This window comes from Strongylocentrotus purpuratus, unplaced genomic scaffold, assembly GCF_000002235.5.
Source record: "Strongylocentrotus purpuratus isolate Spur 01 unplaced genomic scaffold, Spur_5.0 spur5_scaffold_21, whole genome shotgun sequence".
NCBI lineage: Eukaryota > Metazoa > Echinodermata > Echinoidea > Camarodonta > Strongylocentrotidae > Strongylocentrotus > Strongylocentrotus purpuratus.
In genome coordinates, this window is record NW_022145607.1 from 35,701,166 (window position 1) to 35,713,529 (window position 12,364).

Sequence of the window (12,364 nt, forward strand, 5' to 3'; positions counted from 1 at the left end):
TTACAAATATGACTATTATAATTATAAAGAGTTATACAAATATGACTATTATTATTATAAAGGTTTTTTTTTATATAGAGGAAATCTTATTTCATAGCCTTGTTAGAAATATATAGGTGAAAGTAGGGAATCAAGGCCTTATCAACTTCTCGTTTCAAAAATTTCCTTTAACTATAGCCTTCTACATCGAAGAAATGCCTTATACTGTATTTGTAGGGTTTGGGGCTAGGTGTCTTTTGGAAAGCAGATTTCCGGTTTTGAGAAAATGCCCTTGATTGCCCTGCTAATTAGTAGTGCTATTTCTCTTTTGCATCTTTTATCAGATTTGTAATGATTTTCTCATACTCTTTATTTCTCTGCTCACTTTTACATTGAATATTTTTTCTCTTTCATTTGTCATGAAAGAACTACAGTATTATCTTGTGTAATAAAATTGATTTTGTATCTGTAACTCATGTTATTGTATAGTAAGCCTATGGCACATTATAGGATTTCACTACCATCCTTTTTTGGAATAAGTTGCATTAGCATTTGATGTGAATATTCAATTATGTAAAAATTGTTTTGATCGAGGCTCTGAATTTTTGTATATCACCTTTATCATTCTATTAAGTGGTTTATTTCATTAAAAAACATACGCGGCCCGAGAGCCGAATTGCTTTCTTTTATTGTTTAAGTATACATCATTGAAGAAGTAAAATTGCACATAAAACATATTTATGGTAACATCGTAGTAAAATTGCAATTCTTTTATATATATATATATATATATATATATATAATATATTTGAGCTTCTTCGACGCCTGCTTCGGCTACAATTACTCCACAAAAATTCAGTACATTAATATTTTACATTAATATTTTATCGTGGAGTATTTCATTCCATCCCAAACATCATTTGTATAAATAGGAATTATTAAGTTTATACAGGATCGCCACGCCTTCGATCTGAGCTTATGTGGCAATCCTTCTTCCTGGTTATGTTATGTTAATATAACAATGTAAGTATTTGACTTTGATGATGTATTGATTATACCATTTGTTGATTATCATGGTTATGTTGTAATTAGTTTGTAACCCCTTCTTGTCAGAGGTTTTCCCTGTTATTACGTAATTTATACTTATGCATTTTATTAATGTCATGACTCCCGTGTGAATTTATGTACATTGTGTGACGTATACACACGTGTTTATCAATTATTTTGTAACTATATTGTATTTTGTTTATGTGCTGCCAGTGGAGGCCAATTTTCTATATTTGAATATGGATCAATAAAAGAATCTTTCTGGAAAGTCAAAACAGCTCTGAATTCTAGTGATGTCTGAACAATCATGCAACACTCTATTTAAAGCTAATTTTGTATTTACTCCAACTAGACTTTACAGTGCATAACAATTTCATAGAATTTTTCATGACCTAAATCAAGAAGATTATTTTTGTTTATATTTGTATGATGTAAATGTAATTTCTTGGGAAATCGGATCACGGTGGAATCGTTCATTCATTGTATGTGAGCCGTTGACTGTTAAAAGTCCAGGATTGCAAGATCCTGAAAAATCTTGTGTGAATGTCATGATGTCTATGGATTTCTAGGAAAATGTTCATGTTCATATTTTTTCAATCAAATTCATGTTAGTGGTATTTCTTTTCTTGGGTAGTTCATATGTCCAACCATTTGAATAAAGCGGAACCTCGTTATTATAACAAATTCATTGTGATTAAGAAAAATTGCCTTGTAATTACTTTGAAACTCATATTTAATCAGGGAGTAAAAGTAAAATGAAACATTAAGAAAAAAGAAAGGCAAATAAACAGTATCACACAGAGTATTAGGAGTGATAACCTTTTTATTAGGATATATACATGTATCAGCAGTGTTCTTCCTTACAAGGTAATACTTAAATCTCATAAGGAATAAAAAGTGAATAAATTTGTTTTTTCTCACATTTCAATTCAGTTCAATTCAATAATAGTTTTATTTGACAATGCTTTCTAGCCATTTCTCAGTATCATTTCATTTTACATTGTACCATTAAAAACTGCATTTAAGATCAAGTGACAAATTATATTTACTTAAGAATACAGTAATTGAGGAGTGTGTTTTAAAAATCAGAGAAAATGGGCACTCTTTATTGTTATAAATTTTCATGTAAACCATCAATAAAAGTATAAATATCAAATTAATAGAATATTAATACGGTGTACTTAATTCAATTGAATAGATGTTTATTTATTAATAGTTGTAGCCATGTGTACATATTGTTTGTGTTGCACATTCTCAGGTGCAGATGTCTTTCCAAGAATTTGATTTGTATATATGCATGTTTTCATTGTAGATTCAAATATATCATGTTCATCATCAAACTCATGCCTGTTGATTGTATTCATCCATGTACCCAATTTATTTGTTTTTTCATACAATAAATTACAGCCTTTTCTCTGTACGTCTTGGAATCTCTCTTTTGTCTTTATGTTTTAAACCTTTGTTTTTTGTTTTCTCGTTATTTGTATATATAATTGCAGGTACTCACCTCATCTCTCTTCCTGAAGGGTGTGTGTGTGTGTGTATTTGGGTTTTTACAGACGTGTATCAATCAAATATGATTATTGACGTCTGGTGACCGATTTTTAACGTTACTATCCGAAAGACGTGACTCGGTTTCAAACCTGCGTCCGATCGGCTAAATCAGTTTGTAACTTCCACTGTTAGCTGGATTACAGGCGCACGCCACAACGCTAAGGGGAATTAAGGCCACCCTTTCATACTAAACAGGGCTCAGTAGGCCTACTAACTGGTCCCCGGGACACATGGGCCCCTAAAATCTAAATCCAGATTCCTGGCCCCACAAATAATAAGATTCAGCGTAGGGCTCATGCGTGCACTTTAAAGAGCTCAATCCAGACCTCCTCCTCCCCCGTCCCCAACTACAACAAAATCAGTAGAGAGCCCTGAATTAGAGCAGAAAAATTAAATGGATCAACAAAAAAATTGAGGAAAATCTGATATCCACTTGATAGCCTTTTTACGCAGCTCTCCCATTTGCTTTATACTGACATTTGGTAGGCTCTGGATTTAGATTTTAGGTGCCCATTTGCAGGGGCGTCGCTAGACCTTTCTCAGTGTGGGGGGGGGGGGGGGGGGGGCGTGTAGACGCCAACGATTACCGACAAAACTAGCCACCAATTACCGACAAAATTAAACGTCCAATAGCTACAAATTTAACCCTTTAAACCTGGGGCCGAAGGCTAAATTGTTTTTCCTATCGACTATATCCATAGCACTTGAGTATGCGCAAATGGTCATTTTTTTCTCGACGACATAAATATACGAATTATTTCGTCAACTTAGTCAGCATCATAGCTATATGATTTTAATGCAGGCGCGGAGCTAGGATTTTATTTTAAGGAGGGGCGGTAGTGAGCAAGCGAATCATTTAAAGAGCGCGCGAAGCGCGCCCATTAAGGGGGTGTGAGTGATAAAGCAGACGATTCGGTGTACTGTTCTCGTCTCTTAATCCTTATATGAATTCAGTTCTAGCTCTCCCTCCCGTTTCGACGTGTCATTAAATTATTAGAGAAAGTAGATGATTCGTTGAACCGTGCTCGACTTTTAATCCTTTTCTGAATGAGGCTTCCTCTCCCCCATCCCCCCCCCCCCATCCCGCGCGGAGCGCGAAAGCTTTGACGTTTCATTAAATTATTTTTAAAAGAAGACGATTTGCTGTACCGTTCGCGACTGTTAATCCTTGTCTGAATTCAGTTTCCCCCCTCCCGTGCGAAGCGCGAAAGCTTTAACATTTTCATTAAATTATTATAAAAAGAAGACGATTTGCTGTACCGTTCTCGATTGTTAATCCTTGTCTGAATTCAGTTTCTCCCCCTCCGCGCAAAGCGCGGAAGCTCTGACGTTTCATTTAATTATGAGAAAAAGCAGACGATTCGGTGTACTGTTCTCGTCTCTTAATCCTTATATGAATTCAGTTCTCCCCCTCCCGTTTTGACGTGTCATTAAATTATTAGAGAAAGTAGATGATTCGTTGAACCGTGCTCGACTTTTAATCCTTGTCTGAATGAGGCTTCCCCCCCCCCTCCCGCGCGAAGTGCGAAAGCTTTGACATTTCATTAAATTATCATAGAAAGAAGACGATCCGTTGTACCGTTATCGACTCGTCTAAAATGAAGTTTTCCCCTTCCGAGCTAAGCGCGGAATTTTTGGCGTTTCATCACAATATAGATAAAGGAAGACGATTCGTCGTACCGTTTTCGACTCTTCGTAAGCCCTATTCATCTAAAATCAGTTTCCCCCTTTCGCGCGCGAAGCGCAGAAGCTTTGACGTTTCCTTAAATTATTAGAGAAGGAAGACGATTCGTTGTACCGTTCTCGACTCGTCTAAATAAAAATTTCCCCAACTGCGCGAAGCGCGGAATTTTCGGCGTTTCATCACAATATAAAGAAAGGAAGACGATTCGTCGTACCGTTTTCGACTCTTAGTAAGCCCTATTCATCTAAAATCAGTTTCCCCCTTTCGCGCGAAGCGCAGAAGCTTTGACGTTTCCTTAAATTATTAGAGAAAGAAGACGATTCGTTGTACGTTTTTCGACTCTTAATAAGCCCTCTTTGTCTGAATTCAGTTCCCCCTTTCGCGCGAAGCGCGGAAGCTTTGACGTTTCCTTAAATTATGAGAGAAAGCATACGATTCGTTGTAATGTTCTCGACTCTTAATCCTTTTCTGAATTCAGTTCCCCCCCTCCGCGCGAATCGCGGAAGCTTAGACGTTTCCTTAAATTATTAGAGAAAGAAGACAATTCGTACGTTCTCGACTCGTCTAAATGAAGTTCTCCCTCCCGCGCGAATTTAATGAAACGTCAAAACTTCCGCGTTTCGCGCGGGAGGGGGGAAAACTGAATTCAGATAAGGATTAAGAGTCGAGAACAGTAGGCCTACACCGAATCGTCTGCTTTTTCTTATAATTTAATGAAACTTCAGAGCTTCCGCGCTTTGCACGGGGGGGGGGGGGCGGAGAAACTGAATTCAGAAAAGGATTAAGAGTCGAGCACGGTTCAACGAAGAGTCTACTTGCTCTAATAATTTAATGAAACGCCAAAACTTTCGCGCTTCGCACGGGGGGAAACTTCATTCAGACAAGGATTAACAGTCGAAAACGGTACAATAAATCATCTTCTTTTCCTAATAATTTAAGGAAACGTCTAAGCTTCCGCGCTTTGCGCGGGAGGCCTAACACCGCGCTCTTTAAGTGATTCGCTTGCTCACTACCGCCCCTCCCTAAAATAAGATCCTAGCTCCGCGCCTACATTAATATATATATAGCTATGATGTTGACTAAGTTGACGAAATAATTCGTATATTTATGTTGTCGAGGAAAATGACCATTTGCGCATACGCAAGTATTATAGATAGTCTATAGGAAAAACAATTAAGCCTTCGGCCCCGGGTTTATACGGTTAAGTTTGTAGACATTGGGACATTTAATTTTGTCGGTAATTGGTTGCTAGTTTTGTCGGTAATCGTTGGCCTCTACACCCCACCCCCTCCCACTGAAAAGGGTCTAGCGACGCCCCTTGGTGCACAATCTATAGCTTTTGCAAGATTGCCGCAAACTAATACAGGCAAGAAGATATCCACTGCAAGTTTGCAGGCTAATATGTCTAACAACCATATACTAGTAAACATAATACAGATAAATTAAATGAGTGACACCAATTGCCCGATATCTCAAATTATTACAAAAAAAGAAATGTTGCAATTCTTAACAAACATTTTAAAACAGTGATTTGAGTATTTGCATAAACACATAGTATAGCACAGTGTAATTTTGTGTATGTTACATGCAGGGGTGGATCCAGACAGCGGCAGGGGAGGGGGCCAAAGAGGGGGCCCAATTCGTGAGAAAATATTTAGCGGCGTAACAGCGTGCCGGTGAATAAGTGGGGGGAGGGGGGGGGGGGGCTTGTAAGGAGCATAAATAAATAATAATTATTATCTCAAAACCTTTGATTCTTTGCTAATGAGGTATACAATATGGGATTATTGTATGATCATGTACACATATAATATTAATAATATAATCTTATACATAGCGCATTATACCTATGAAAAAGGCTCTCGACATGCTTTAAAGGTACGTACTGTTGTGCTATTTGCAGGCCACATAATGAAAAGGTTAAATTCCAACGGCATTTGAAAGAGTATACTAATTTCGAATTTCCCTCAAAACAAAAGGGCTTGAAAATGTCTTTTTGTGGGAAAGTTATGACCGTTAGTTGTCGAATGGAATTTAGCGATCGCGGTCGTTCAATTAAATAGTCTGTTTTTCATACCCCTGTACGGAATGGTCGTACATTTCGTGCTGCGCAAAGATTCAATCAGTTTAATTTTGGCATACCATGATTCTAGGAATATTTTATTGTTTACATGCACGAATCATAGAGTTAATTGTTCCATAAATTTTGTCGTCTACAATTTGATGGATTGATTTTCGTATATCGAGTGTTAAAAAGGCCCATGACTGGGCAACTTCCCGGATAAAAATGTTTTTTAGAACCCTCTTTATTAATATTATTATTACCTAAAATTGTACACCCAGAAAAACAGTAGTAGCTGAAGTACCCGTGTTGAACGTCAACCCAGATGAAGTAATGTCCGGCGGGTGAGCTTTAAATAACCCAAAATTAACTGCTTTGATTTATTTTTGTTTAATGCTAGGCCAGTGAGACATTTAAATCCTTCTAGAATACCTAAAACTCTTAACAGATCGTTACGGCCTTACAGATATAAATACCGTATCATTAGGATATGAGCATTACTTTTAATTTCTGTGCTGTTTATTGTTATATTAATCAAGGTGTCTTTAATTCTAATCTTGAACCTTAATATTTCACTACCTATTATGATGACGGGTAAGATTACCTATGCAAGCAAATCTCTTATCACAATGGGGACACTTAAAATATTCTCTCCTGTATGTGTTCTAAGGTGCCTAGTAAGATCATTTTGTTAAGATAATCTCTTATCACAATAGGAGTATTAAAAACATTTTTACTCTACTATGTGTTGTTAAATGTCTAATGGGGATACTTTTATGGGGATAACCTTTATCACACTGGGATCACTTGAAAGGTTTCCCTCCTGTATTTGTTATAAGGTGGCTATAAGCTCATTCTTTTGAGAAAAAGTTTTATCACAATGGGAACATCGTTGAGGCTTTTCGATGAGGCAGTGTGTTCTTAAATGGCTAATAAGGGTACTTGCATGGGGAAAAACTTTATCACACTGGGAACACTTGAAAGGTTTCTCTCCAGTTTGTGTTCTCAGGTGGCTAGTATGCTCAACGTCGACCTGGTGTGTTTTCTGATGTAGTATAAGAATGTTCTCATCAGTAAATGTCTTACTGCAATGTAAACACTGATGGGACTTCTCTCCACTGCATGCTATTGTATGTTGGTGTATCTTGCCCTGTCCATTGTCCAACTCTCTATCATCTGGGGAGGAAAATATATCGTTTGCATGTCAGAGGATTAGTACAGTAGAAGGAATATAATAAGTAACATTTCATCCAAAAATTATACAGTTTTTTCATCAAACTTCATCAATGTTACTGAGTCACTTTAAGATAATATTTGAATAAAAGGTAAAGTCAATCAGCTTAACGCTCACATTTACAATAAACTCTCTTATTCATTATCAAAAATCGTACATCTATTCAAAAGGTTATATTAATGTCTAAGTTAGGAGTGATGGACATTTACCATTTTGTTTTGTTTTGTTATAGTTTAATTAATTGTGAATGAAAAAATACAAAATTGTGTTCATACTTAAAGATACTTTGTCCCTTTTGCCAATATCAAATTCTGTAGAACTTTGCATATGTCAATCATGTTTTGGTCCAATCTGTGAAATTTAAACGGCTGAGCAGCTTGTGCATGCATTTGTTACATCCCGCATCGATTGTTGTAACTCTTTACTCTATGGCATCCCTATGTCTCAAGTTAAGCGGCTCCAGGTTGTTCAGAATGCTGCTGCCCGTCTCGTGACATATACACGCAAGTTCGCCCACATCACTCCAGTCCTTAAATCCCTGCATTGGCTCCCTGTTGAGCATCGTCTCACCTACAAAATCCTTCTGATCACATACCGTGCCTTGAAGTTCTCCTCGCCACAGTACATCTCTTCTCTACTTAACTTTCGCAAGCCTGGTCGTTCTGGTCTGCGTTCTGCCAATACATCAACTCTGATCATCCCTAAGACCAGACGATCATGGGGAGATCGAGCATTTGCCTCAGCAGCTCCCCGATTGTGGAACAGTCTCCCTAACACACTTAAGGACTGTAAATCAGTAGATAGTTTCAAGGCCAGCCTGAAAACTTATCTAATGGCCAACTTTAACTAATATCATCTTCTTCCTTTTTTATGTGTAATGTGTAATGTATTGTAAGTAAAATTGTATTTAAGTATATTATGTAGCTCGATCATTGTAAGCGCCTTGAGCACCCTCTGGGTGGATATGTCGCGCTATAAAAATGTCTTTATTATTATTATTATTATTAAACGTTAACGGTGTCCTAGTATAAAAATTATGCAAGGAAACCCGCTTATTTTTAGACTTCACTGTCAGACACTATTCAGTGACTGACTGACATATTTTTTCTTTGGTATTAAATAACATACATGAAATGAGCTGTAAAGGGTACATGAGCATTTGTCTACATCAATTACCCACTTCTTGTAATGGCCAAAATCAAACTTATTGAATCTTTGCGCCGCATAAAACGTACGACCGTTCTGTACAATGGTCTGAAAATCAGACCATTACATACTGGCTCTATAGCTCTTACGTCGACTCGACAACTAGTCGTTTTTTCCCACTTAAAGACATTTTCAAGCCTCCTTTTTTTAGGGAAGTTCTAAATTAGTATTATCTTTCAAATGCTGTTGGAATTTAACCTTTTCATTTTCTTTGGAAGGCAATTGGGACTTATAGTACCTTTAACAGGTTTCTCTCCTGTAAGTGTTATACCAGGGACGTGATAGAGAAGGACTGGAATCAAGCCGCTCTCCTTTGACCCCATGCTCCAAGCCACCGAAAAGTTATGCCCTAATCTGCAACTGTTGACCAGGTGGTGAAATAAAAGAGCGCATGAAATTTCAGGATTTAGAATTCCTACATTAGGATATGGTATCACAGCAACTGTACGTTTGCTGTCCCTTTTAATGATTTCTCATCCGTTGTTGAATGTTTAAAGAGTAGAATAAGCGAACACAAACTTGTGTAATTTCATCCTTTTTTTAACTTCAAAATTACAAAAAGCACGCGAAAACACGCATTAGCAAACTTAATGTTATTGAAGATTGTAAATCATGGATTAAATAACGGGACATTAAAACATGCACAAATTAGCGCATTATCCTAAAATATTGAATTATTGTCTGGATGTAATTTTTTCTTTTACCAACTCTGGCACACGGTTTATAGAAGGACGGAGTGTTAAATTTGAAAATTTGTTTGATGCACTATTCCCAAAACAATCCCCATTTAAAGTTTTTGATTTACACTGAAATTTTGCCGGTAATTTAATATTTTGTAATAAATGTAAAACCAGTAAAACCATTACAGCTTCCTGATGGAACTTTAAAGCCAAGTGGAATGTTACACATCCCAATGTTATGCTTTAGAACTCATAAATGCGTTTGAATAAATTACGAGAGTTTCGCCTCCTTTCTTTCACCACCCTGGTTATACAGTGCCTATAATTAGATACTTTTCAATGAAAAATCCCTTGCATTTTGGACATTCTCCAGTAAGAATTTTCAAATGATAGGTAACATTGACTAATTACGCATATTTTTGAATGAAGATGCCACTGCTTGAATCTTTAGTAAACAAGATTGTTTAACTTTGCGATTGTCTAGGCACGGCCCCGGCCCCCCCACTCAGTGTTATTTAGGGTACGCATATGCGTGTTCCAACCGACCCCCCCTTTTCAGCAAAAGTCCGGTGTGTAAAGTCAATACGGCTCGACCTTTTTCTTTTGTATACGAGCCTTTTTCCGGACCCCCCCTTTTCAGCAAAAGTCCGGTGTGTAAAGTCAATACGGCTCGACCTTTTTCTTTTGTTACGAAAAGGACATTTTGGCAACACGCATGCGGTCATTTTGAAACCTGATCGGGGCCGGGGGCACGGCAGAATCAAGTATCAGTTACACGCTCACGAGGCATTACACAGATCTGGAAAATGGACATTTCGAAACCGCGAGGAAATGAAATGTGAGGTAGACGAAATGGCCGAGAAGACAACCATTGTTGAGATCCAGGGACAAATCGTTGACCTAGTTAATTGAAACAAAAGAAATAATGTGATCTTGCATAATGTGCCAGCAGGCGTGGAAGGAGACACGGTCGACTGCACAGCGCTCATTCATAGGAATCTCCAACCCCAATGGCTCAAATTCACAAAGGAAGGTTTGTCGACAAACCAGGTTTTCGTATTGTCGACAAACCTCCTTTGTGAATTCGGGCCAATGAGAGTGATGTCACCAAAACAGGCGACAGAAAACACTTGCAGTGCGAATGCCACAATTAAGCCAACAAAAGAAGAATTCACACTATGAACATGACGGACAAAGAAAGAGGACAAAATATACAGTTCCTCATTCTACCTTCAACATTTGCTGTGGTAGACAAAGGAACATCCCTCACTGCTATTATGTAAAAATGTGTAGAACAGGTGTCACATGCATATTCACCTGTATAGCAGTGAAGGGATGTTCTTTTGTCTACCACAGCAATTGTTGAGGGTAGAATGAGGAACTGTACATTTTGTCCTATTTCTTTGTCCGTCATGTTCATAGTGTCAGGACCGATTCATGTAAAATTTCTTTACTTTCGTGATCAGGAAGTTGGTCTAGGTAATTCAGCACAATTTTTTGTTAAGATGCTGGGACATGTCTTTATCTATAATCTGTGTCGGTGTGCAATAAGTACACATGCTCATCATCAAGAGCTTACCAAAAAAAAGGTTAAGAGTTGGAAAAGGTTTATTTAGAGACTTGAGAAAGGCCACCTAGCGTTCATACCGTGGTCTATCAAATTAAAAAACTTAATATCTCAAAGTCATCTTATACCAATGATATTCCTTTGAGGCATGGTCGTGAGCTCGCTGTTGAATTATCTGTACCATAATCTATCATTTTTTAATTCCTGTCTACAACCGGGTATGTTTCCAGAGTATTGGAAAATCGGTAATATCATTCCGATTCCTAAAGTAAACCCATGCAATTCTCTAGATCAATTACGTCCCATCTCTGTAACTTGCAGTCTTTGCTTGTATCTTTCAGGAGTTTCTTGTGGAGTTGATTAGATGTGATATTGCCAATCATGCATGTAGACAACCGCCAGTTTGGCAGTGTCAGAGTTGATTGTATTTTGTGTGAAACTGACAAATCGGGAAAGATATTGCATCAATTTGCACAATATATGCCAAAGCACTTGATGTATATCGATCATACCGTTTTAGTAACAAAGATGATATAAATGGGTGTCAATCAAACTATCATTTCCGTTGTGTGCGACTTCCTGAGTAACAGATCCCAAGCTCAGTCCGCCTTAATTGGTGGATTACCTCTCAAGTTCAATACATAACATGTGGTGTCCCACAAGGCACCACTGAGCTTGGCCCAATCCTATTTCTGATCATGATCAATGCATGCTGCGGATTTCACCCAAAATAGATGGAAATATGTTGACAACCTTACCCTAGCAGAATTTAGAAGACATATAGCAATCACAATTGCAAGATCAGGTCTCCCAGCTAACCCAGTGGTTAGACTAGCACAAAGTGCACCCATACCGTCAAAATGTATACATATGCTTCATGCGAAACCCTCCACCTTTCCCTGAAATCTAGATCGATGGTACTGTTCTTAAGGAAGTCACACATCTGTCAGTGTTAGGATTTATTTTGAAATGTACTAAGTGGGGTCAACAAATTGATCATATTGTTGAAAAAGCTTCGAGACGATTGTTTATGTTGTGTATCTTGAAGAAACACAATGCATCTTTAAGTGATCTAGTTACGATTTACGGCTTTACGCATCCCATATATCCGTCCCATTCTGGAGTATGCCTCATCTGTCTGGTCTTCTTCAATCACTTGTCAACAGTCTCAAAAACTTGAAAGAGTTAATTCACGGTTTCACCTCTCTCACCTGCTTCATGATGAAAGGCTAAATAGTCTTAATCTACCGTCCCTTCAAGCAAGAAGAATTGAGCTTGATCAGAAATTTGCCCACTCGCTACTGACGTCCCGGCCAACACAAAAACTTTTAACCTGTACTTCCACTATCTA

The 12,364-nt window shown here is 37.7% G+C and overlaps 1 protein-coding gene across 1 annotated transcript; it reads left to right on the forward strand.

Moving 5' to 3' along the window:
• The first annotated feature begins 7,999 nt into the window (after positions 1–7,999).
• On the forward strand, positions 8,000–8,410 carry LOC115927961. The gene has a single exon (XM_030994366.1). It carries the CDS (start codon positions 8,000–8,002, stop codon positions 8,408–8,410), a length of 411 nt encoding a protein of 136 aa, XP_030850226.1.
• Positions 8,411–12,364: the final 3,954 nt, after the last annotated feature.